The sequence below is a fragment of the Macaca nemestrina genome, chromosome X (assembly GCF_043159975.1).
Source record: "Macaca nemestrina isolate mMacNem1 chromosome X, mMacNem.hap1, whole genome shotgun sequence".
In the NCBI taxonomy this organism is placed as follows: Eukaryota; Metazoa; Chordata; class Mammalia; order Primates; family Cercopithecidae; genus Macaca; species Macaca nemestrina.
This window is the reverse complement of record NC_092145.1, coordinates 131,148,851-131,174,840: the sequence shown is the minus strand read 5'-3', so window position 1 is coordinate 131,174,840 and position 25,990 is coordinate 131,148,851. Positions and strand designations below refer to the sequence as shown.

General features: G+C 34.9%; 1 protein-coding gene across 3 annotated transcripts in view; it reads left to right on the top strand.

Moving 5' to 3' along the window:
* LOC105490366 (interleukin 1 receptor accessory protein like 1) overlaps positions 1-25,990 on the top strand; it is a 1,633,350-nt gene that overhangs the window by 1,044,109 nt on the left and 563,251 nt on the right. For all 3 annotated transcript variants that reach the window (XM_071089317.1, XM_071089318.1, XM_071089319.1), the window contains exons 4-5: positions 6,057-6,243; positions 8,954-9,107. In XM_071089317.1, coding sequence (XP_070945418.1) covers positions 6,057-6,243; positions 8,954-9,107 — 341 coding nt within the window. The remainder of the gene's footprint in view (positions 1-6,056; positions 6,244-8,953; positions 9,108-25,990) is intronic.

Here is a 25,990-nt window from a genome sequence, read left to right as displayed (position 1 = left end):
AGGTCCTCCAGAGCTCTTCTGAAAAGAAAAACTAATCCCAACAAATCTCTCATTTAGTGTCAGTAGCTACAAACACAGTGTGTTTAAGAAAGATAAGATATGAGAGAGGATCACATGCATAGCTTCAGGCATTACCATAAAGACTGACAGAACAATAAAAAAGGGAAAAAAATTGAATGCTTTAAGATTAGAGATAAACTATCAAAGTATATTTAAGGTTTAAAAAGCTCTAAGATGCCCCTTCCACAATCTAACCTTGACACTTTTTCATTCCTAACACTTTCTGTTTACAACTAATGATTAGACACGATGGTCAAATTTCTGGTTGAGAAGCTGCCTTCCACACAGTTCACTTCTGCTCAGGTCTGTAGTAACTGAACCTTCAGATCTGCTGCCACTCTGTGCTGCTTCTCAGTGCCAAAGGCTTATGACACTTGAAAAATATTATGTGCCTTCATTCTTACCAAAAGGAAATATCATGACTTGAAAAATGACCAATGAATGTTAGAGTAGACCATATAAAACGCAGAGGCATAGAACAACTTAATCCTTTAAAAACGTTCATCAAATCCCTGGCTTTCTTACACACTACTTCATGAAGTAGGAAAAGATTGCCAAACATTATAAAAATGTTATTTCCCTCAGGGACTTGAGAATTAGCAGAATACACAGGTCATGTGTTTAGTGATCCTGTTAGAGGATACATTTTACAGTCATGCCACTGGTAATTCTGCTAGAGCAAGAGAGGGATACCAAACACTACACATTACCGTGCATAGGGCGTGTGATTACAGAATAATTAAAACTGTGCTATACTAAGGTTATCACATAACACGGTTTTTAATATCCTTTATCAGTGAATCAGTTATATGCAAAATTTCCCTTTCCACACATATTTTCCTTTTTTACATTCTTCCTGCACTACCCAAATTTCTGCACTTTGATCTATAGTTATGCAATGTAGTCATCCTTTTAAAATGAATTTTAAAATCTCTGATAGCGGCCAGGCACAGTGGCTCACGCCTGTAATCCCAGCACTTTGGGAGGCTGAGGCAGGTAGATCAGCTGAGATCAGGAGTTTGAGACTAGCTGACCAACATGGTGAAACCCTGTCTCTACAAAAAATACAAAAATTATCCTGGAGTGGTAGCATGTGCCTGTAATCCCAGCTACTCTGGAGGCTGAGGCTGGAGAATCGCTTGAATCCAGTAGGCGGAGGTTTCAGTGAGCTGAGATCGCACTATTGCACTCCAGCCTGGGCAACAAGAGCGAAATTCCATCTCCAAAAAACAAAAAAAAATCTGATAGCTCCCATGCATATCAATACTGAATTGTCTTCTATTTCAAAGTACAACAGTACTGAGAAACCTGTGGAGGAGTTCACGGTGCTCTACTGACTTCTGGAATCTGAATGGAAGTAATTATTTTGAATTTATTTTTGTGTCTTATATTGATTTCTTAATTGTGTTCAAAAGTATTTGGGAATTCCCAATATTTTCACTGAATCAGATTTTTTTTTTCTTCTTTGTAAGGCGGGACTCAAAGCCAGTGCCTCAGAAGTAAATATATATAGTATATATACACACAAATACATACATATAGCTTTTATATAGTAGAAAAATATGAAGAAACAATAATATTTCAGGTCACCTGCTCCCTTATATCACTTATCAGGTTTTGGGGACTTTAAGGACCTAAATTTTCAAAAAAATCAAGTTAGATCATGGATTTTTTTTGAAAACTTGTGTCATTAAAGTCCTGAAGAAAATTTGAAAATGTAAGCCCTTAATGTCCAGAAGACATTTATTTTAGAGTGTAAAATAAAGTAAAACGAAGGGTTAAGGGTAGGTAACTTTCTTTTATCTTAAACAATGGTATGTATATATCTATATATCTATGATCATCCATAGGTATATAGAGTCTATGTATGCTAACCCAGCACCAATTACCTCCCTTAGCATATAGAAGAGACCAGTGAATTAGAAGTTAGGAGATGTGAGTTCTAACCCTATTTCTACCACTAATTAGATAATAGAATTAGAGAAATTCATTGACTTCTTTCAGCCTTGGATCCCTTTGCTGTAATGTTAAGACATTGAAATAAGTAACTTTATGTTAGTTGTTTCTACAATATGTTGTGTGTGTACCTGGTGGGGACCTCAGCGTCACCCTTGCCAGAGACAACTGGATCTTTATTTAAAAGTCTATACTAATATTCTTTCTTCACTAGAAAGGATAGTGGGGTATTGACTCTTGACTGTAAATAACTCTGTTTTCTCTGCCTGCATGCATGTCCTGTCTCTCTAGTCATTTTATAAACATTGAAACCAGCAATCATGACTTAAGTTTTTGCCTAGACTACAACCCATCTGTTATAAACAGTAAAAGCTGAGTAAATATGTGCTAATGGTTTTACCATAAGTCCTTTAGGAGCATTCTCTTTACCCCATTTACCCCATTCCACGTTATTTCCCTGACAGCAGAGAACCATAGCAGTCATGTCGCAAGTTTGATGATGGCGGAATGCACTCTTTGCTTTGAGAGTGTGTAAATTCCCCTCAGGGGTATCATATGTTTATTAATGTGTCACAAGTTGCTTGTTTCCTGTTAGCTCGTCTCAGTAAATGGGACTGTAGCATTCGTTGGATACTAGTTTATTTTTAGCTTTTTAAATCACCTACTGATGAACAGAAACAGTAAACAAGTATTAAACATCGAAAGTAATTTGAAAATAGTGCCATCCTGGAGAGTCTGGAGTTCCAGACATTACCAGACATTTGTAAATCAGCACTCATCTCACAGAGCTGAAGAATAAAAGTTAGGAAAATAAGAATACCTAAGTGATGTTCATCTGGAGCCATTTTCTGAAGATTAGGGGACATTTGTATTTAAAGAAGAAAAAGAGGTGATGGCTGTGGTGGGGAGTCCATATTTACTTCAACTTTAGTCATTCTTATTCAACCCACTCATATATTTCAAATGAAAAGTATAAGGACTTATCTGGACTTTTAAGCTTCACACTAATTAGACACCAAAGAACTGAAGGCCTCATCATGGCAGTATGTTCTAATTTGTTAAACAAACACTGTGTGACTGTACTGCAAAATGGAAATATAAAGAAACTGGGAATGAAGGAGGCGGTGCTGATAATAAGATCTAACACTTACTGAGTGTTCACTGGAAGACAGGCAATGTTCTAAGTTCTTTATGGGTTTTATTGTATTCATTTTCCACAGCAGCCTATGGCATCATTGGTATTACTTTCACCTTATCCTAATAAGGAAATGGAAGCCAAATGAGCCAAGTAACTTTCCCTAGTTTTCAAAAATAATGAGTGATAGAGCTTGAATGAGTGATTGAGATTGAACCCATGAGGTTGGGCTTTGGAGTCTTGCTCTACAGTTGACCCTGCCTCTCTCTCCCTCTCTCTCTGTATATGAATGTCTGGTATTCCACACAAAGAGATACAGTACAACAGACAAACAAAAGTAATCAATAGTTTGAGGAGAAAGGAAATCTCAGACTCTTGTGTCTAAACGATTTATGTGGAAGTTTCAAAATTATAATGCACAGATTTACTTCTTTAAAAGGCTTTTCTGGTTTTTTTGTTTTTTTTAATTTTGTTTTGTTTTTTTAAAAATTCTGTGTTCTACAAATCTGTATTATTCTAAAACCTAAGTATCTTCTTAAGGCACATTTGAATGTGCCCTAAAACAGTTAATAGGTTAATTTAGATAATTTTTTTTTCTGAAAAAATGATCTTATAATGAGCCTGGAAAGAGCATGCGCCAGTCAGTACTGGAGTAAAATTAATAAATAATGCATGAGCAGTATTGCTGGCAAACCCAAAGAGGGTATCTTTTTCATTTGGATGTGAAGCTCAAGCTAAAATTTAACACACTCTTTTCTCTCAAATCTGTTTCTTTTTCAGTGTTTTTTATGCTGAAAGATTGATTCTACCTTTCATATACTCAACTGAGAAAAATTCTTGATCATCTTGGATGCCTCTCTCTTTCCTTTGCTTCCTCACTGTTATATTGATTCAGTGTCTTAAATATATTTTGAACGTGATCCCTCTTTTGTGTCCCAATGTGTGTTGTTTTCATTGGGGCTGCCATTTGTTTCTGAATGAATGCAGTTGCTTTCTAATTTGTCCCATTGCATTTATTCTTCCTTACAGTCAAACCCATTTTTCTCATTATAATCAGAAAATCCTTTCCAAGATCCAAAGTTCATCATTCCTCAACATAAAGTTTAAACTCTTTTAAGTGGCTTATGTGACTTTCAGTCTTGCTTCTGTGCATCTATCCAGTCTCAAGTCCTTTATACTCCAGTCACTCCACATTATTTGCAATTACTTAGACACAGCAAGTTGTTTTATCCTTCCAGGCTTTGTGCAAACCGTTACCTCAGATAACCCTTCTTAAAATTGCAAAAGTCTTATTCAGTCTCTAAGATAGTTCAAATATCATCATTTATGGAGCTTTCTTGTTTCTTTCTTTGATACCACTGTGGTAGTTCATAGCTCTTTATAGAAATTATCATGTTGAATTTCAGCTGTTTATTTGCTTGTCTCTTCCCTGGATTGTGAGGGCCTCAGGACAGGGAATATGCCTTCTTCTAGCAAAATTCCTGAAACACGCATGCTCAGGACTTTTTTCAAACTTCTGACTAACTTTGTTTAATGGCTAATTATTTCACCTATTAAGTATCTTACATCTACTTGTAGGCTAGGTATTATAGGAAGCTAGAGATGTCTACATTCAATAAAGAACCATCCAATTTTGTGGAAATATTCTTTGTTACCAGATATTAAGCCTAATAGCCTACCCATCTTCTGGACATTCTCACTGTGTCATATTAGCATTAAACAAAAGCAAGAATCTAAATAAGGGAGCTGCTTAAATGTCAAAGTGTTAGCTGAATAAGGAGGAGGACTTAGGAGATGTTGTTCATGATGCGAAGAGGAACTAGTATCACTGAGCACCTATGACAGGCCAAGCAGAATTCTATCCAGTATCCTTTTTAATGCTCAGACAGGTGCTGTCTCTCTACCCCACCTGAGACTCAAAGGAGTTAAATAAATTGCCCAGTGTTGTAGAGATGGTAAGCAGTGGGACTCAAATACAGGAATTTGATGGCCAAGTACATGACTAAGCAGTTGGGCACTTATTTACCAAATGGGAAGTTCTAAAGCAAACTTTGAATTCAATATTTTATTCCTCTCTTTCTTCTCATTAGTCAACACCATGCCTGATGCATTATCAGTGTTCATTGAATGTCCTGAGACTTAAAAAATAAGTAGAAGTAGTGCAATTTACTGAAAAAACTTCATTTGGTCCCAACCCTTACAAAAGGTTTATAGCCTCACTTATTCCAAGATATAAACTTGATTTATGTACCAGGAAGAAAAAAAGAGATGCTTATTTAATGACTGGATTCTGTAGAATCTGTCTATCAGGATGAGGTTGTTCTTATGTAACACAGTAGAATGCTTTGCTCTGACAACCTGGACTCCAGGTCCTAACCCAAATAGATACGGGTCGATAAAGATAGTAACTTTGCAATACTTTTATCCAAGAATGTGTTCTGCCCAGACTCAGTAACTACTCTTCTTAGCAAGACAACCAATATTGTAAGAGCATGCCCCATTATTCCTGTACCTCGCTGTGATTAATAGGCCAGTTATAGTTTTCTACTTCTATTGAATTTGTTAATTTTAGCATAAGCCCAGGCTTGACTTTATTCTTGACCTAAATCTTCCTTTATTTTTTTTCTAGGTACAAAATATCTATTAAACATTTTAAAACTGAACCTGAATGTAAAACAAAACATTTTCTCTGGCAAATAAAAACAAATATACATTTAACCTTCACAAGACCAAGTATTGTTTAGTTGGGTAGCAAGAGAGAACCCTGTGGATTAAGTCAAGATACCATAAAATTAGTTAAACAATGAAGTTTTTGCTTCTCTTTTAAGTGAATTGAATACAGTGCCTTGGCAACACTTGCTTTTTGTTCACTCCAGGTCACCATATTTATTCTGCTTTGTTACAGAAACTCCACTTACTGTATGAAAGTATCCATCTCGCTAACAGTGGGTGAAAATGACACTGGACTCTGCTATAATTCCAAGATGAAGTATTTTGAAAAAGCTGAACTTAGCAAAAGCAAGGAAATTTCGTGCCGTGACATAGAGGATTTTCTACTGCCAACCAGAGAACCTGAAATCCTTTGGTACAAGGTATGGACTGCGGGTGGTTCTATTTCCTATTAACAAATTAATTGTGCCTTATATTCTGGAGCAAATTGGATAGAAAACTTACATGGGCATGATACAGTTTAGCTTTGCCTTCCTAGAATAATACAGCAAGTTATACTGGTCATTAAATGTTTTTTAACCAATGGCTTTAGTAAATTCTAGTTAATATTTGTATTGATAATCCACTGTAATAAGCTGTTCTGTTTATGTTTATATTTTATTTACATGGACAATATTTTCAAGTCTATTATGGTCTGGGTTGATAATTTCAGGAACTAAATTACCTTGAACCTTCTTTTCAGGATTCTTCACATTAGTAATTCAAAATGTCCCCAAACAAAAGGAAAAAGGTTTGCTTTTTTTTCCAGGATAAAATCATATACTAGTTTTTCATGGAATGTTCTGTTTAATGGACATAATTTTTTCCATATTCTAATCTTTTTCATGTATAAACATAAACATTTTAAAGAAATAACATATGAGGAAATTTTATGACACCAGAAATACAATATTAAAGTAACTTTCTTCTAAAACCAGATGAAACTTTAAACTTAAACAGAATAATTGAACCTCCGAGTTTCCTATCACCATCATTGATGTTTACTGATATTCCAGATTTGAACATAATTTTAAGCTTGTTTGTACCATAAAAGAACTTTTTGTTATTGAATATACTCAAAAAATAAAGTATGGATGCTATGAACATTCCTCCAGAATATTTTATCCATAGTTTAAAGAATCCTTATGTAACATTTGCTTTATCCAACTCACTGGAAGTAGGACTTTAGAAGCTGGGCCTCTTTGTAACTTGATCCACAAATGTCAGTACACAGAATTTGAGCCTTCATGACAGACTGAAGATGAATTCAAAAACTGTTAGAAATAAAACAAGAAGCAAACCTTTAACAATTTTAAAAAAGATTTTTCCAAAACAGCAATGCTCTTTCCTAAGTAAGACTTACTTCTGATTCTTGATCATGTGAAATTGTGGATTCAGAACATCAAGGGAACTGTTTTATACATGTCCCTTGCTTGATTTTCAGTCCTAGACTATGTTAAACGGAACACAAATATTAGTCCTGCTGGTTTCTGTTACTGTGGAATGAATTTTCTTTTTCTCTTTTTTTAATTGTTGGAGTATTTCTCATCCTTAACCACCCTTACATCTCAAACCACCCTGTGGTTTGCCTGACTTCCACAGGCATATTCTGAGGTAAGCCCTGATGATTGCCTCAAGGGGGAGTGGTATTAGGGGAGTTTGACCCGAAGTCTCCAAAAAAACCCTTTTTTTCCTTAGTACTCATGTGTGACATCAGCTTCTAAATATGCAGTTCCTTTGTTGTTCACTAATAAGTTTAAGAGTTGTGTGTCTTTTCTCACCTTTTGTAAAGAGCATCTTAAAATTTGCTGAAAGATGAGAGACTACACATACACAATTTAAAAAGTGGCTAGTCCTTTACTCATATTGCCAACATTGCCACAGTAATTTTGACCTTAAGCTATGCAGACTAGTGAAGTGGTGGGTGGGGACGCAGTATATGTGGTATTTAAAAGTCATAAAATTTCAGATTATCTTTCCATAGTCAAAGATTAACCCCTATAGTCTAAATAGCAGAGATTTAAGGGATACTTCTATAGTAGAATAGTATAAAACAATTAGTCTGACTAAATATAGATGTCATACATTCAGTGGAAAATTTATGCAATCATCACGAGTCATACAACTAATATGGCATATGCAATGTATATTTTGGTCTGAAATAACTGGAAAATTTCCCCCAATTACACAAAGGCATTGAGCCACATAAAATAATGTTCTGTAAAAATTTGATTTGGCAATACAACTTTTTAGAAATAATATTACCCCTGAAGAGTGTCAAATGTTTTAAAGCTGTTTTATCCTCGTTCCATTGATTTCAAATCTGGCTAGAGGAAATTGACTTCTGTTTTGGCAAAAACAGAAATCTCCTGAGCCAACATCATTATAATTCAAAGCTTAATTCAGAGACCACAATTTGGTAAGTCTATCAACAATGAAAACAGATATTTATGGAACTCTAAAGACCTTGCATATAAGTGTTGATTGTGTCTTTCATGAATTATAGCATGCACACACTATGAAGAGATTTAATTTTTACTAAATGCAAAACTAAAATGTTTCAAATATTGAAATAGAATTCAGGTATAATCATTGAACGGTGCCATCTTTTGTACGACAAATTTTCTGCTTTCCAATAAAATAATATGGTTTGTATTTTATGTTATCAATTTCAATATGGTTGATTTCACAATCATCAAATGTGAAACATTTGTTTCCAAAATGATGTCAAGTATAGTCTTAGCATACATCTCTATTCTTATGTCTAATAAATCAATACATATGTAGTTTAGATATACTAATCTCAGAAGTTAATTGACTTTTTAAAAAAATTATCTTCAGATTGAAGTATTCATTGGTTCAAAAATGTATAATGACCAGTACAACTTGCTGTATTATTCTAGGAAGGCAAATTCTAGGAAACAAATTGATTTCCCAGAGATTCTGAGAAGAAGTGGAATTCTTTAGCATTAGTTTCAAACTTTTTAGTCCCTTTAAAATGTAATTTTAGAAGTTTTTGTTTTAGTCATTTAAAACTGTTCTATATTTTTCCATTACTATATGTACTACCAAAATTGTATGTTCTTCATACAGGAATGCAGGACAAAAACATGGAGGCCAAGTATTGTATTTAAAAGAGATACTCTGCTTATAAGAGAAGTCAGAGAAGATGACATTGGAAATTATACCTGTGAATTAAAATATGGAGGTTTCATTGTGAGAAGAACTACTGAATTAACTGTTACAGGTAATTACAGTCTTCAATATTTCACTTGGAAGTGATAAAACTACTGTTTTAAGTTAGTTTTTATGCTACACATTGATTTTTTTAATCTATAAAGAAGTACATAATCAATTGCAAGTGGATTCCTATAGGTGAAAGTTATTCCTCCTTGCTTTTGAATCATCTTCCACTGAAGTCCATTCAAAGGCTAAAGAGAATATGTTTAGGGAGTTATAGAAATGTTGGCTTTTGAGCCAGGTGCGGTGGCTCATGCCTGTAATCCCAGCACTTTGAGAGGCCGAGGAGGGCGAATCACAAGGTCAGGGGTTCAAGACCAGCCTGGCCAACATGGTGAAACCCTGTGTCTACTAAAAATACAAAAATTAGCCAGGCGTGGTGGCTGTAATCCCAGCTACTTGGGAGGCTGAGGCAGGAGAATCACTCGAACCTGGGAGGCAGAGGTTACAGCAAGCTGAGATCGTGCCATTGCACTCCAGCCTGGGGGAGAAGAGCAAGATGAAGTCTCAAAAAAAAAAAAGGGAAATTTTAGCTTTTGAAAGTACTTGAAATAAAAATGAGTTTATGATTTCCAAAAATTATGCTTATATTTTATAATGCATAAAATATAAGCATTAGAGTGGCTAAATAGAATATATAAAACCTACCTCTGTCTTCCTGTCTTACTCCAAATTAGAAAAGGCACTTTTCTCTTTTATTTATTTGTCACTCTATCAATCTGATATATGTGTCCTCGTTTACTTGAAAATAGCATAACTTCAGGTGCAATCACTGAATAATTATGTGAGACGTGATGTACAGAGTCATTTTCATAGCTGGTTGCTAAGTTGGAAGTTCATGAGGACAAGATTCAGAACACTACCTATAATCATGAATCTACAACTCACTAGTCACATAAGTTGGTGGAGTTTCCACATCTGGCATCATATTAGTTTCCTCATGTATAAAATGGTGATGATAAAACGTGCTGTTCTTATTTCATAGGGTTTTTGCAAGGATCAAATGAAGTAAGGTAATAGGAATGATATAAATTTGTAAAATGCAGAATTATATCCAAATGTGCATCATTTTTGTCACATAAAAATTGCATTCATACATTTTTTTTCTTTATAGTGCATTTCTTACAAGGTGGTTTCATGAGAAAAGAGGGTATAATAAGAACAACATTCAGAAGTTAAAAACATTATTCTCATATTCTTATTTTTTATTTTTTTTTTTTTTTTTGAGACAGAGTCTGGCTCTGTCGCCCAGGCTGGAGTGCAGTGGCCGGATCTCAGCTCACTGCAAGCTCCGCCTCCCGGGTTCATGCCATTCTCCTGCCTCAGCCTCCCGAGTAGCTGGGACTACAGGCACCCGCCACCTCGCCCGGCTAGTTTTTTGTATTTTTTTAGTAGAGACGGGGTTTCACCGTGTTAGCCAGGATGGTCTCGATCTCCTGACCTCGTGATCCGCCCTTCTCGGCCTCCCAAAGTGCTGGGATTACAGGCTTGAGCCACCGCGCCCGGCCTATTCTCATATTCTTATTGAGAGATTCTTCTTGGTGACTTTTGTGTATGATCATACTTGTAAAACTTACATAGAAAAGCATAAAAAGGACATTAGCTGTTTTAAATTAAACAGAGTTTTATTTGTTCATTGATCCACTTGAAATTAGTTTTCCCTGTATATGAAAAGTGTTTTGTGGTAGTCACCTACATCTTATAATAATTTATTTCTTTAAGGTATCTGGCTATACTTGAGTTTCTATACAATCAATTTTGAAATTTGTTTTTCATCTATTACTTAATGTTTTCCTTTAATCGCTACTGAAGTAGGTTTTTCAACCAGTAGTATTGAGACAAAGGAACTTAAAAATATAAAGTAAAGCAGTCTACTCTGAATTGAAAATAGGATGCACTTCTAGTCTTTATTCTTCAGAGTAGAGAAGTCATCTTTAGTAAGCACTTCTTTCCCCTTTCTAGAAATGCTAGGATTCTAAACCACTACCTAGCATGAGACAATTGGAGCACAATATCATGGATACTGAACACTGGGCTCCGAATGGTAAAACAGCTTATATAAGACTATTTTATGGAACTAAAAATAGAACTCTTTATCTCCTAAATGTTTTCCAGGGCAACTGTACTTTCCTAAACTTCATTTGTCCAAAAAATCTTCTTTTCTTTATATAAAATCAAAGAATAATTAAGTGTTGATATTCAAGAGGAAGATAGTTAAAGTTTTAATGAAAGTTTTCGTTCCACTGGTTATCATGAGTACTTCTATCGTATGTAGCCTTACCTGAGACAATGATTTGGGCAAATAAATTATTAAACAGTTTGACTTGATGTGAAATTTTGGTTTAATAGAGAGCTACATGCCCTAGAATTAAGAACAGTATATACTAAAATGCATTTTAGGTATTAACAACATGTCTATTGGGAAGATACATTTGTGTATAACATTGTTTTAAATGGTGTGACACTCTAGCACATTTACTTTGGGCCAAATTAAAGAGCAATTCTTAAAACCCAAATTATATCCCTCAGTTAAAGCAACAAACATGGGTAGTATCTGAATGATAAGAAATCACTATTTTTTGTCTTAGTTTTCTGCACATCATTATATTTTATTTAATGAAAATATTATGGAAAACACGATATTATTTGCTTTTTGTGGCATTTATTAAATTAGTGGAATTTGAAGTTTGTTATAATGTCACTTTAAAAAAAAAGAGGAATTATATATGTAAAAAGGAAATTTCTGGCTGAAGGAAGTGGCCAAATGTGCAGGCAATATCATGAGCTTTTATGGGCAATCCTTCCCTTTTTGAAAATGTATATCCTTAGCTAAGTGAAGTACTGGTTCAACAAAACAGATCACAGTGAAAGGAATTATAAACCTGTCCAGCCCTTTTGGTATTTTAAACATCATTTTGTTTTTCTTTGAGACAGAGTTTCACTCTTGTTGCCCAGGCTGGAGTGCAGTGGTGCAATCTCGGCTCACTGCAACTTCCGCCTCCCAGGTTCAAGAGATTCTCTTGCTTCAGCCTCCCGAGTAGCTGGGATTACAGGCCCATGCCACCACACCCAGCTAATTTTTGTATTTTTGGTAGAGACCAGGTTTAACCACGTTGGCCAGGCTGGTCTCAAAGTCCTGAAACATTTTCAATTTTTTTCTTTTAAATTAAAGATGTTACAGCACCATCTCTGACCTCTATCATTTATTAGCCTTACCCACATTGAAGTTCTTACTCCCAATGTCCTCCCTCTGAACTCTTATTCATGGTTTTCTCCCTCTGGAAGGTTTTTTTTTTTTTTTCTTTCTTCTCCTTTGTCACATCCCTGATTCTTACCCTTTCTTCAAGGCACAGCTAAAATGTTATCCTCTTGTTGAGGCACATAGTCCATGCGTCCACAGTACTTTTAGCATCTCTGTTGCAGCACTTACCTCATTGCATCATAACTATTTATTGACACTCCTGTATTTTCATAAGAATGTAAGCAACTTAGAGTCAAGGGCAATGTCTTTTATTTTTTAAATAAGCATTTGATTTTAGAACAGTTTTAGATTTACAGAAAAAATATAGTAGACATCCCATATAGCCTGTATTCACATCTAATATTAACATGGTATATTTGTTAGAGTTAATGAACTGATTTTGGCACATTATTATTCAGTAAAGTCCATCGTTTATTTAGATTTCTATGCTTTTTACCTGATGTCCTTGTTTCTGTTCCAGGATCCCATCCAGAATAGCACATAACATTTAGTTGTCATGTCTCCTTAAAATACTCTTGGTTATGAGTGTTTTACTTTTTTTTTTTTTTTTTTTTGATGACTTTTACAATTTTGAGGAGCATTTTGTCAAATGTCCTGTATTTGGGATTTTTCTGAGATTTTTTCATGATTAGACGAGATAGGTCCTTGGAAGAAAAACCACAGAGGTAAAATCACACCATGTCATATCAGCCTGACTTATCACTGTTGATGTTGATCTTGATCACCTGAGGTAGTGTTAGGAAGGTTTTTTTCACTGTAAAGTTACTCCCTTCCCCATTTTTATACTGTAGTTTTTAGAAGGAACTTACTATATGCCATCCATGCTAAAGGAGTAGGAGGTTATGTTCCACCTCTTTGAGAGCAGAATGTCCACATAATTTGTTTGGTATTCTGCTACATGAGATATATGTCTATTCTCCCACATTTATCTACTTATTCAGTTATTGCTCTATACCAGTTTGGACTTACGGTTATTTTATACTTTGCTTTATAATCCTAATTACCTTATTTATTTTGTTCAAATTATTACAGTTTTGGTCATTAAGAGGTCTTTTAGTTGCCTCCTTTGTCCCTGCGACATACTCATATTGGGGTGTGTGTGTGTGTGTGTGTGTGTGTGTGTGTGTGTGTGTGTGTGTGTATGTTTGAGTACCTGCCTACTTTCTGGCCCTTTAAGATGCTCTAAGCTCATCTTGTATATTTCCTGCCCCAGTCCCTAAATCAGATATATAGTTTCCAAAGATCCTATGTTGATTTTATTGGAGAATTATACCAGAAATTAATACCTTCATGTTGAAAGTACTCTTTGCTACTGGGATATAGTTGTTTTGAAGCTTTTCTAATTGACAGAAAATGGAAAAATACGTGTAGTAACACATACACATATACACATATCTATAGATATTTATATGTGTAACCACCTGTGTTTATACTAAGTTAAACCTGAGTTCATACTGATGTTTCCAACTCTAATTTATTATTGCATGGATCATTTTAGCCTCTTTCCCTACCTTATGTGTAACCTCCCAATCCAGTAGTTAGAAAACTGGTTCTCACCATCTGCCATTCTTTTACTTAATTGTTCACTTCCAATATAAATGTATAGTGAGATCACAATTTTTTAACCTGTGCCCATATGGGAAACAACTTTATCAATTGGATTGTTTTGTGTTTATGTACAATTGTTTTAGCATTTAGCCTTACAGACTTCACTCATTTCCAAATTTGCTAAGGTCAGCACCTTTCCCCTCACCCGCTTCAGTAAGGTTATCTCACATATTTGTAATATAGTTAGATTGTTTTATCATATTCTGTATTTCCCAGGATCCTCAGACCTCCTGAATTATATTTAAAACTTGCGTACATTAAGGTTCTCTCTTTGTGCTGTGAAGTTCTATGAGTTTAAACAAATGCATAGTGTCATGTATTCATAATTAAAACGTAACAGAATAGTTTCACTGCCCTAAAAAAGACTCTATGCTTCATATGTTCAGCCCTTCTTTCTGCCTCCTGAATCCTTGGAAACTACTGATCTTTTCACCATAACTATAGTTTTGCTTTTTCCAGAATATCATATAATTGAAATCATACAGCTTTTGGCCTTTTCAGACTGGCTTCTTTCGCTTAGCAATATGCATTTCCTTCACTCTTTTCTGCCTTCCTTCCTTTTAATTGAGCATTTTATCTCTTCCATTTTTACATCAATTTTCCTTCTTTTTAGATATGTATTTTAGTGATAGCCCTGGATATTCCAATTTTAAACTAATCTCAGTCCACCTTCAAAAAACACTATGTAGTACAGGTACCTTATTACAGAGTGCTCCCAGTTCCTCTCCCCTATCCTTTATGACATTGCTCTCATTCATTTCACTTACCCATATTGTATAATCACTCAATATATTGTTACTGTTACTTTAAACAAAGGTATCTTTTACATCAATTTAGAGTATGAGAAATAAAATATCTTATTTTACCTTCATTTACTCCTTCTCTGGCACTCTTCTTTATGTAGATCCAAGTTTCTATCCCATACACTTTTCTTCTGCCTGAAAAACTTCCTTTGACATTTCTTGCGATGAAGGTCCAGTGGTGATGATGTCCCTTAGTTTTCATTTATCAGAGAATGCCTTTATTTCTTTTTCGTCTTTGAAAAATAATTTTGCTGGATATAGAAAAAAATTTTTTTTTGCTTTTGTTTTGTTTTGTTTCATTTTGTTTTGTTTTTGAGATGGAGTCTTGCTCTGTCGCCCAGGATGGAGTGCAGTGGCGTGATCTCGGCTCACTGCAACCTCTGTCTCCTGGGTTCAAACAATTCTCTTGCCTCACCCTCCTGAGTAGCTGGGATTACAGGCACGTGCTACCACGTCCAGCTAATTTTTGTATTCTTAGTAGAGATGGGGTTTCACCATGCTGTCCAGGATGTTCTTGATATCCTGACCTCGTGGTCCACCCACCTTGGCCTCCCAAAGTGCTGGGATTACAGGCGTGGGCCACCGCACCCAGCCTGGATATAGAATTTTTGATTGGTACTTTTTTCCTTTTGTCATTTTCAATATTCCATTTCACTCTTTTATTGCTTGCATGATTTTTGATGAGATGTTCACTCTGATACTTATCTCTGTGCCTCTATAGATATGATATTTTCTCTATGTTCTTTCAATATTGTCTGTTTTTTTTTTTTCCCTGTAGATTGAATATGATATGCCTAGATAGAGTGATTTTGTTATTTATTCTACTCAGTGTTTTTTGAGCTTCCTGGATTTCTGGTTTGATGTCTGTCAATTTTGAAAATTCCATAACCATTATCACTTCAGATATTTCTTCTGCTCCATTCTTTTTTTCTTCTGCTTTTGATATTCTGATTATACATACATCATGCCTTTTGAAATTATCTCACAGTTCTTGGATGTTCTTTTCTGTTTTTATCATTTATTTTTCTCTTTGCATGTCAGTTGATAAAGTTCTACTGATGTATTTTCAAGCTCACACATTCTTTCCTGAACTGGTGTCCAGTGTACTGATGAGACCATCAAAGGGCTTCTTCATTTCTGTTACAATGTTTGTTTTTTAAAAAATCTAGCATTTCCTTTTGATTCTTTTTAGCATTGCAATCTCTCTTCTTATATTACCCGTCTGTTCTATCATGTGATCTATTTTGTCCCATTAGAGCACTTACTATATTAAACATAGTTATTTTAAATTCCCTGTATGATAATTTCAACATCTGTGTCATGTCTGAGTCTGGTTCTGATGATTGCTGATGCATGTATTGCTTTAATGGCTTCTGGTCCAAGTAAGTAATAGTGATCTCAGCTGTGACTCTCTGGGATTTATTTACCTGGTCTTCAAATTTTGGGGTGGTGGTTTGCCCTGAAACCTCAGTTCTCAAAAGAATTTAGTTTTTAGGTTTTTTTTCCAGCTTTTTCTTGGTGTAGCAATGGAGTGACAGCTTCTGAGCTATTTACATGTAGAAGCTGAAACCAAAAATGGCAATGTCATTTTCTGTTTGGATTTCCCAAACTCAATAAGAATCTAGCACAATGTCTCACCTATAGTTGTCACTCAGCAGATGTGCATTCTTGAGTGAATGAATTCACTGACACAATCCAATTTAAATCAGTTGCTTTTAAAATGTGTTTATAATTGGCAAAATAATACTCTTGACACTTGAAAAGTAGAAAAAATCGTGGAGGAATAATACCCTCCATCCACGTCTCACACTCTACTTTTATTAATATTTAGGTTGGTGCAAATAGAATTGTGGTTTTAGCCATTTCGTTGTGGATTTTTGCCATGGAAAGCAATGGCAAAAGCCACAATTACATTTGCATAAATCTAATACTACCGAGTTTTACATAAACCTTTTCATTTTCTATGTTATATTGCTGATTTGTATTGAGATTTAAGTCAAATAACATCACTTTTCTTATATTGTTAAGTCAAATGCCTACCTGTGGTTGAACTTTTAGGTATGAATACAGTGCTGACTATTCCTATAGAGATGATTATGTTCATTTTTAATATATCATCCCAGTGTATGAAGATAGGTTTTATTCTTGATTCTGTCTTACACTATAATAACTTCTCTTTCTTGACAAAACTCGTTACATTTTTTATTGGGAGATATGTCTGTTTTGAATGTAGACATTATTTAAAATGTTATATGCAAAGGGCTCTGTATAAAGCTGTTTAATATGCTTTTATATTTTTTCTGGAATGTATTTTTCACCTCTCTTTAGTTAGAGATTTTTATCCTAATAAAAAATACAGAATCCAGTACATATTTTTGCTTATTTCTTTTAATAATAACATATATAACCAAAAAGTGTATAAAATGTAAACACGTAGCTGCTTAGCATGCTATCAAAAGAACTCAACTAGGCAAAGAAGTAGAATACTATAGGCCCCACAGAAACCCCCATATGCCCTTCTGATTATAAACCCCTTCCTCTCCTCTACTGGATAGGTACCTCATTATGTGACTTTGGGGGTATTTATTTTCTTGTGTTTTTAAAAGTTGTATTAGCTGATAGTATATGACAAAGTGATATAGCCACATTTTGCCTGGTTTTGAAACTTATAAATTAGGACCCACATGTTGTATATTCTGTCTGGCTTCTTCAACTCCAAATTTTGTTTCAAATATGCATGTATGTTATTCCATTCATCTGCACTGTATGCATTATTTTTATGCTATGTTATTTCATTATATGAAAATCTCGGGGCCGGGCGCGGTGGCTCAAGCCTGTAATCCCAGCACTTTGGGAGGCCGAGACGGGCGGATCACGAGGTCAGGAGTTCGAGACCATCCTGGCTAACACGGTGAAACCCCGTCTCTACTAAAAAATACAAAAAACTAGCCGGGCGAGGTGGCGGGCGCCTGTAGTCCCGGCTACTCGGGAGGCTGAGGCAGGAGAATGGCGTAAAAACCCGGGAGGCAGAGCTTGCAGTGAGCTGAGATCCGGCCACTGCACTCCAGCCTGGGCAACACAGCGAGACTCCGTCTCAAAAAAAAAAAAAAAAAAAGAAAATCTCAGTTTCTTGATAGACATTAGGGCTTGTTTTAATTTTTTCCTTATGTAAGTAATATTGTTGTTAACCATCTTATGTACGCACATATATACACACAAACACTTACATATTTCCTTGAACATATAAGCAAGCATTTCTGTAGGATTTTTACCTAGGAAAGGATTTGCTTGTTAAACGTATGTATATTTTCAAATTTACTAACGATCGTTTAGGCTAATTTGGGTCATGGCCTGTCCTAACCGAATTGACTAGAGGGAGGACAGGAGAAGTACTCCAAAGAAAGTTGGAGGTGCCAAAATCAGTGAAAATTATTCTAAGGAACACAAAAAGCCATTTTCCACCACTTCTACACATTATGATTTCTTAAAGATTATAAAATGTAATTTGGTATGCATAAAATTTTGTTTTGGACTGTGTAACAATCTTCTGTACTTCCATATTGTTAAATAAAAATGTGAAAATATTCAAGTTTGTATTTATATACATTGCCATATCCTAGGGTTCCTTGCACTAAACTCTAACTCACATCCAGACTATACCCTAGCCTTCTGCTAGATATATGTGGGAATGTGGGTATAGGGAAAACGTCGTATCCAGAGGTGGTCCATTAGCAATCTAGTGATTCCAAGATAAATTAGATCAACTTGGCTCATCATAAATGCCAACTTTGTAGACAAAAAATATAAATATTGGTAATGATACATATTTTTTGGATTTGTTAGGTCTAAGAAAAAAGAAATATACACTGTATAAGTATTTTTTAGATGTATTGATTACATTACATTATGCTCACTTTTGCCCATTTAATGCTTATTTCCCCTTCGGGCCAAAATATTTTTCTATTATTTTTAAAAGAGAGATTTAAAACAAAGTAAGAACTATATTTCCATCAGAAAGTTTGGAAATGAGACAGACCAGTTGAAACACCATTTAATTTCTAGGGCCAGATCATAGAATTAAGTAATGATAAGGGAATACCTTGTTAAAATGTTATGTCAGAAAAAATTTTCCCGAGTAAATGTGAGAGTCAGAAAGCAGAGTGAGGAAGTGAAGAAAGGAAAACTGACTTGAAAAGAAGCAAAATGAATGAGGTGATTGCTACAAGGATATGATAGTTTAGGTAGCATTTTAAGACTTTATATAAGTTTTTAACAGTTGATACAGCAGAATATTTAAACTACTTCCCAATCAACCACAGACTGAATTTATGCTCTCAAAAGGTACATCTTCCTCCTCTTTTAATGGTTGAGGAAGCTGAGGCAAAGAAAGGTTAAGTGGCTTTATCAAGGTCACAAAACATCATAGTGACAAATTTGGGAATAAAAGTTAATTCCCTGAACTTCAGTCTATGATTTACTCCACTGGATAATTAATAGCAAGGCACTGTAGTGTTCATATTAGCTCTGCTGATCGCTGTGAGAGATTTATATTTTAAGTTCAACGGAAATACATTTAACTGAGACTTCTAATTCTTCTGCCATTGATGTAATTAAGGTGTGTATTTGTGGTCTAGCCTGGGGATGGAGTGATTGCTTCTTTTTTTTTTCCTATTTCTTTCAAAAAATTGTCTATTTTATTTCTCCTTTAAAAAAAACTGTTTTTGTTAAATTACTTCATGGATTAAAGTGTGCTTTCACTGACTACAGCCTAACAATAATTGATGAAATTGATAAAAGGGGCAGATCTTTCCAGACTTTACTTTGTATGTTTGCTAACGTTCGAGGATCCATTCACGCAAAAACCATCATGTATATTATTTTTGATGAATTGATACATACTACAGTTGTAGCTGTTTTATAAGTAAATATCTGCCATATTTTTGTAACTCACATATCATTTAGATTAATTCACACTTTTGAATTAAAAGAGAAAAATGCTCATAAATATGGTGAAACTGAATTTAATCAACTTGGCTATCTAATGTTGATTTAGAGTGGAATCCCTAAAACAAAAGAGCTCTTTCATGAGTGATTACCATTAACTGTCCTGAAACAACTGAGACTCATTGCCTTAATTTATTCTTTAATCTTAATATACTAAATAAGTTGTTCAAAAATGTATGAATCAAATAAACATTTATTGTTAAGGTGTAGTAAGTTTGAATAAAAACATGTTTTTACTCGAGCAGAAAACGTATACATTTTAGAACATATTCTTAGCAAGGTTGGAATGTGCTATTTCTGGCCATTTCCCATGGGGAAAACAAGACCTCATAAACATGAATGATTTCCATTAATATAAGAAAAGTTAAATATTAATAATTAGAATAGTTAACACCTACGAGTGTTTACCGTATGCCAGTATCTGTTCTAAATTCTTATTTATAATGACTCATTTAATCTACATAACTTCAACTTACTCACCCTTAAAACTTTTTCCAGTGCTCACCAGGCGCAGTGGCTTACGCCTGTAATCCCAGCACTTTGGGAGACTGAGGCAGGCAGATAACAAGGTCAAGAGATCAAGACCATCCTGGTCAATGTGGTGAAACCCCGTCTCTACTAAAAATACAAAAATTAGGGGGATGTGGTAGTGATGCCTGTAGTCCCAGCTACTCAGGAGGCTGAGGCAGGAGAATCGCTTGAAACTGGGAGGTAGAGGTTGCAGTAAGCTAAGATTGCACCACTGCACTCTATCCTGGGCAACAGAGTGAGACTCTGTCTCAAAAAAAAAAAAAAAAATTTTTTTTCCAATGCTTGCCAAGTACCTAATATTCTTTTAGATTTCATAAATTGCACTTGAAAATAATTCATTATTTTATTTCCCACTTCTTGAATTTAATAAAAGATGAACATCCATTTCTGGAAAATGTGGTCAACTAGACCTCCATTTGCTGCTCTGAAGCAGTGAGAAAAACTAGATGAAATAAATAGAAATACTATTTTAAATGATTAGTTGAGCTTGCAAGAATGTTCTTAAAAAACAAAATCTCTGGGTCTTTTTATTCAGCGATATTGAAGTACAAAAAAGTTACATAATTCAAATAATAATTTTATGAATATCAAATCACATTGTATAATCTTTAAGAAATCATAAAGTTTAGAAGTAGTAGACATCTGCTGTTTATATTTCCTAGAATATGTTTCACTTCTTTTAACACCTCCAGTTTCCTTTGGAGTACCACTCCTCTCTTTCCTTCAGTCCTTTTGGTTGGTAGTCCCTTGGTCAAAAAAGTCTCCAATTTGCTGCTCAAGAAGAATTGATCAGTCTCCAGGAAGAGCCTCAACAGGGTCTTTGAAAAAATAAAAATAAAAAGAGACCATGCTCAGTGGTTCACACCTGTAATATGGGTGCTTTGGGAGGCTGAAGCAGGAGATTACTTGAGTTTGAGTCCAGCCCGTGCTACATAGTCAGACATTGAATACATACATACATACATACATACCTATCTGTATTATATGTCTAAAAATGTACTCAGGTACATTTATGGATTCAGGTATTAGAATCCATAAATACAGCGTAGAAATTAGCTATGCCTAAAATGATGGGTGACATTTCAAAAAATCTGAAACAATACCAGTATTTCTGATGCCTGCGTGAGTGCATAAATACTAAGAAAGGCAATTGGTCAGCAGGACTTTCTGCCCCAGTTGTATATGCATTTTGATTTGATTCAATTTTCTGGCTCCCCTATTGCTGTTGTTGCCTGACATAGTTCATCAGCAAGAACTAGTCTTTAATTTTTTTGCTGATTTTCTTTGACAGCATTGAATTTCAAGTGTACTGAGAGTGTTTTCATTATAAAAACCCTGCCAGTGTAATCCAACGAATTGCTTGCCTCTTAGAAATGACACAGTCATCCATTCTGTCCACCCCAGGTGTTAGAGCTGTATTACTTCTAGATTTTCAGTTAAATTCATTCTTCCCTCATTATTAAAGAAACAACTACTTTTTTTTTTTTTTAACTGCTAACCATATGGCAGGTACTGTACACAATTATTTATAGGCATTACTATCTATATTTATCAAGGAGAAAATTCAAAGTACATTTTAGACACATATTTATACTTTCAAACACAAATCATTATCAATATTTCTAATGAAATTTCATTCTTTATTTGCACTCTACTGCTTCAAATTTTCAAATTCTCTTATATCCATTCTAACAAACTCAATTTTGAGAGTGAAAAAGCTGTTTAATAAATACTCCTTAATAGAATTATTTGTTTATGGCTGGCATAGTGGCTCATACCTGTAATCCCAGAACTTTGGGAGGCCGAAGTGGGTGGATCATGAGAGGTTAGGAGTTCAGGACCAGCCTGGCCAACATGGCAAAACCTTGTCTCCACTAAAAATACAAAAGTTAGCCAGGCATGGTGGTGTGCGCGTGTAGTCCTAGCTACTCGGGAGGCTGAGGCAGGAGAATTGCTTGAACCCGGGAGGCAGAAGTTGCAGTGAGCCGAGATCAAATCACTGTGCTTCAGCCTGGGCAACAGAACAAGACTCCATCAAAAAAAAAAAAAAAATTCTTGTTTTAGTTAATTAGAGAAAAAGGCAAAACATCTACAACTGGGCCATCCAATATAATAGCCACAAGCACCATGTGTCCACTGAGCAACTGAAATTTGGCTAAACTGGATTGAGATATTTTAAATGTAAAATATGTGCTAAATATTTCAAATGTAAAATATGTGCTGGATTTTAAAGACTTAGTATGACAAAAATAATGCAAAATATCTCTAGCAGTTTTTTATATTGATATTGTGTTGAAGTGATAATATTTTGTTAAATAAAATATACTACAAAATTGATTTTAACTCTTTTCACTTTTTTAAATGTAGCTGCTAGAAAATTTTTAATTGTATATGTAGTTCGGCTTATATTTCTATTGCACAGTGCTCTTTTTGAAAGTGAAATGTGATCTCAGCCTGGAAAAGTGTAAGGGAAACACACAAGACCAAGCATTTAAGGGTTGTCTTAGTTCCATTGGTGGAGCTGCCATGCCTGGGCTCAATGACCTTAACTAAGTTATCTGTCTTCATTAAATGTTGTCTTAGTGTTGAGACTGTGAATAATCATCACTCACAGTGCTTTGGTGAGGGGTAAATTAACGCAGATGCATCAAACCAGACTATAAAAGAATGTACAAATTGAAGCGACTACTGCCATGATTTGGTTTGATTTCTGAATCTTTACCTTGGTGACATGGTTTGGCTATGTCCCCACCCAAATCTCATCTTAAATTATAGCTCCCATAATTCCCACATCTTGTGGGATGGACCCTGTTAGAGGTAATTGAATCATGGGGGCGGGTCTTTCCCATGCTGTTCTCAGGATAGTGAATAAGTCTTATGAGATCTGATGGGTTTATAAAAGGGGAGTTCCGCTGCACACGCTCTCTTGTCTGCTGCCATGTAAGACGCCCCTTTGCTCTTCCTTTATCTTCTGCCATGATATCCCAGCCATATGGAACTGTGTGTGTATTAAACCTCTTTCCTTTATAAATTACTCAGTCTCAGGTATTTCTTTATTAGCAGCATGAGAACAGACTAATATACTTGGTTTGTTTCAGTTAATGTAATTTTAATATTTATAATCTTAATCTAGTCTGTCAGATGTCACTGATTATCATCAATACAATTATTGACTAACATTCATTGACCACTATGTAATGGTTTCTATGTGTGGAGAAAACTCAGAATATCTTATTTGGGTGCAAGCTACTAACAAATGCAGTTCAATGTCTTTAACTTGGGTAAATAATGAATATGTGCATTTCTACCTTTGAAATGATTATATATATTTATATGTATATACATGCATACATACATATGTTTGTGTGTGCGTATATATATGTGTGTGTGTGCCCCTATATTAATATATGTCTTATTGACTATTAAAATCACTTACTTGCATCCAAGAAATCAGGGGAACATTTTTCTGTAGTTTTTTTTTTTTTTTTGCAATAATATTATTTTCTGTTTTACAAAACTGATTTCCTTTTTGTGGTTAGCATTCCAAAGACCCATTTGAGCATGATTCCTCTCATATGAGGTACCTAGAATAGGCAAATTCATAGAGACAGAAAGTAGAATAGAGATTGTTAAGGGTTGGGGAACAGGCAAATGGGAAGTTATTGTTCAGTAGTTAGAGATTCAGTTTGGGATGATAAAAAAAAAAAAGATCAAGCGATGGATAAAGGTGATGGTAGCACAACATTGTAAATGTATTTAATGCCATTTAATTGTACACTTAAAATTGGTTAAAATGGTAACTTTTATATATCTTACCACGCACAAAAAAAGGTCCATTTGAAAATAAATGGTTGTTCTTAATAGTTTGGAGAGTATTTTTAAAATTATTTGTCGACTGCGATGGCTTGCACCTGTTAAGCCAGCACTTTGGGAGGCTAAAGCGAGAGGACCACTTGAGCCCAGGAGTTTAAGACCAGTCTGGGCAACATGGTGAAACCCTATCTCTACAAAAAAAATACAAAGAATTAGCTGGGCATGGTGGTGCACGTCTGTAGTTCCTGCTACTTGAGAGGCTGAGGTGGAGGAATCGCCTGAGCCCAAGAGGTCCAGGTTGTGGGAAAAAGACTCTCACTCAAAAAAGAAAAATATCATATCAAAGAATTTTTTTTTTTAAAGATCATCTTTTCTCTACTTAATGTTGGCTCTCTACTTTGACAGGCATTGATTTTTCTGTAAAACTTATGAAGCTCAAACCATTATGTCGGCACTTTTTATTAACTGCTTTTAGTTTTGACATCAGCAAAATTGACTGAAAACTCAATATTGCACCTATTTCAATACCAAGTCTCTGGTGTGGAAGGATTAGCAAGATAAGCTAAATAAACTTCTATTGCTCAACATTATCTTCTCAGTCTCATCAAATCAAAGATTAAAAAGGTACTCTCGGATGATGTATTTCTGGTGAGATTAGATGAGTACACATCAAAAAGTAAAAGTTTTAAGAGTAAAATATGACATAATAAGGATCTAGAATCTTGAAGAAAGATTCCAACATATTTTCTGACAATTAAGTCTCTAGGTACCATTAATAAAGATGACTGTAACCTCAGGGCTAAAAGCATTTGGTTCATTATTCCATGCAAACTCGTTAAAATATAAAGACTAAACTTAGCATCTCGTGTCACCACTAAAACCTGTTTAAAACTTACGTGATATTGAGTGAGAAACATTTCTTCATGGTTTAATAAGTGAATTAGATGTCTTAGTGTGATGATGCCTATATCTACATGCACATAAATGTGTGTATACATAGATCTATATAATATGTATCTATAAATATGTATTTCTATTGGATAGACAATTATTAAACCATTTTTTTTTCTTTGAGACAGAGTCTTGCTCTGTCACCCAGGCTGGAGTGCAGTGGTGCAATCTTGGCTCACTGCGACCTCCGCCTCCCAAGTTCAAGCGATTCTCCTGCCTCAGCCTCCCAGGTACCTGGGATTACAGGCGCATGCCACCACGTCTGGCTAATTTTTTGTATTCTTAGTAGAGGCGGGATTTCACCGTTTTAGCCAGGATGGTCTCGAACTCCTGATGTCGTGATGCACCTGCCTCGACCTCCCAAAGTGCTGGGATTACAGGCGTGAGCCACCACGCCCAGCCATTAAACCAATTTTATATACAGCTCTTATAGTTTTAATTTTAGTTTTGCCACTTAGTGGCAAGAAATTTGTTGCTTGGTTTAAATAAAACCAAGTTGATTTCTTTAAGCAGTAGGTTCCCACTGGACTTAATAATGTTGTATCATGCCATTATTAATTTGAATAAATTTCTATTATATTATTTTTCAAAATGAACAACAATGCATCAAATCAACAATTGAGTGACTGCAATAACAGTATAACCATGCTGCTCCTTCAATATGGGGGTTTTTGTTAACAAACTAAACTCTGACAGCTTAATGTATGCAAGATTAAGAAAGAAAATAAAACCACAAGCTAATTTCTTATTATACTTACTTTGTGTATTATACTTAATGGGGTATCAGATTTGTTTTTCTTCTTTCCTAGACACCAGATTATGAGGAACAGTGAGAGTTTAGGTAAAAATGTAGATAATGGTGTGGTAATAACTAGAGATTTACAAAATACGAAAGGTTAAAGAAACAGAATATTACTG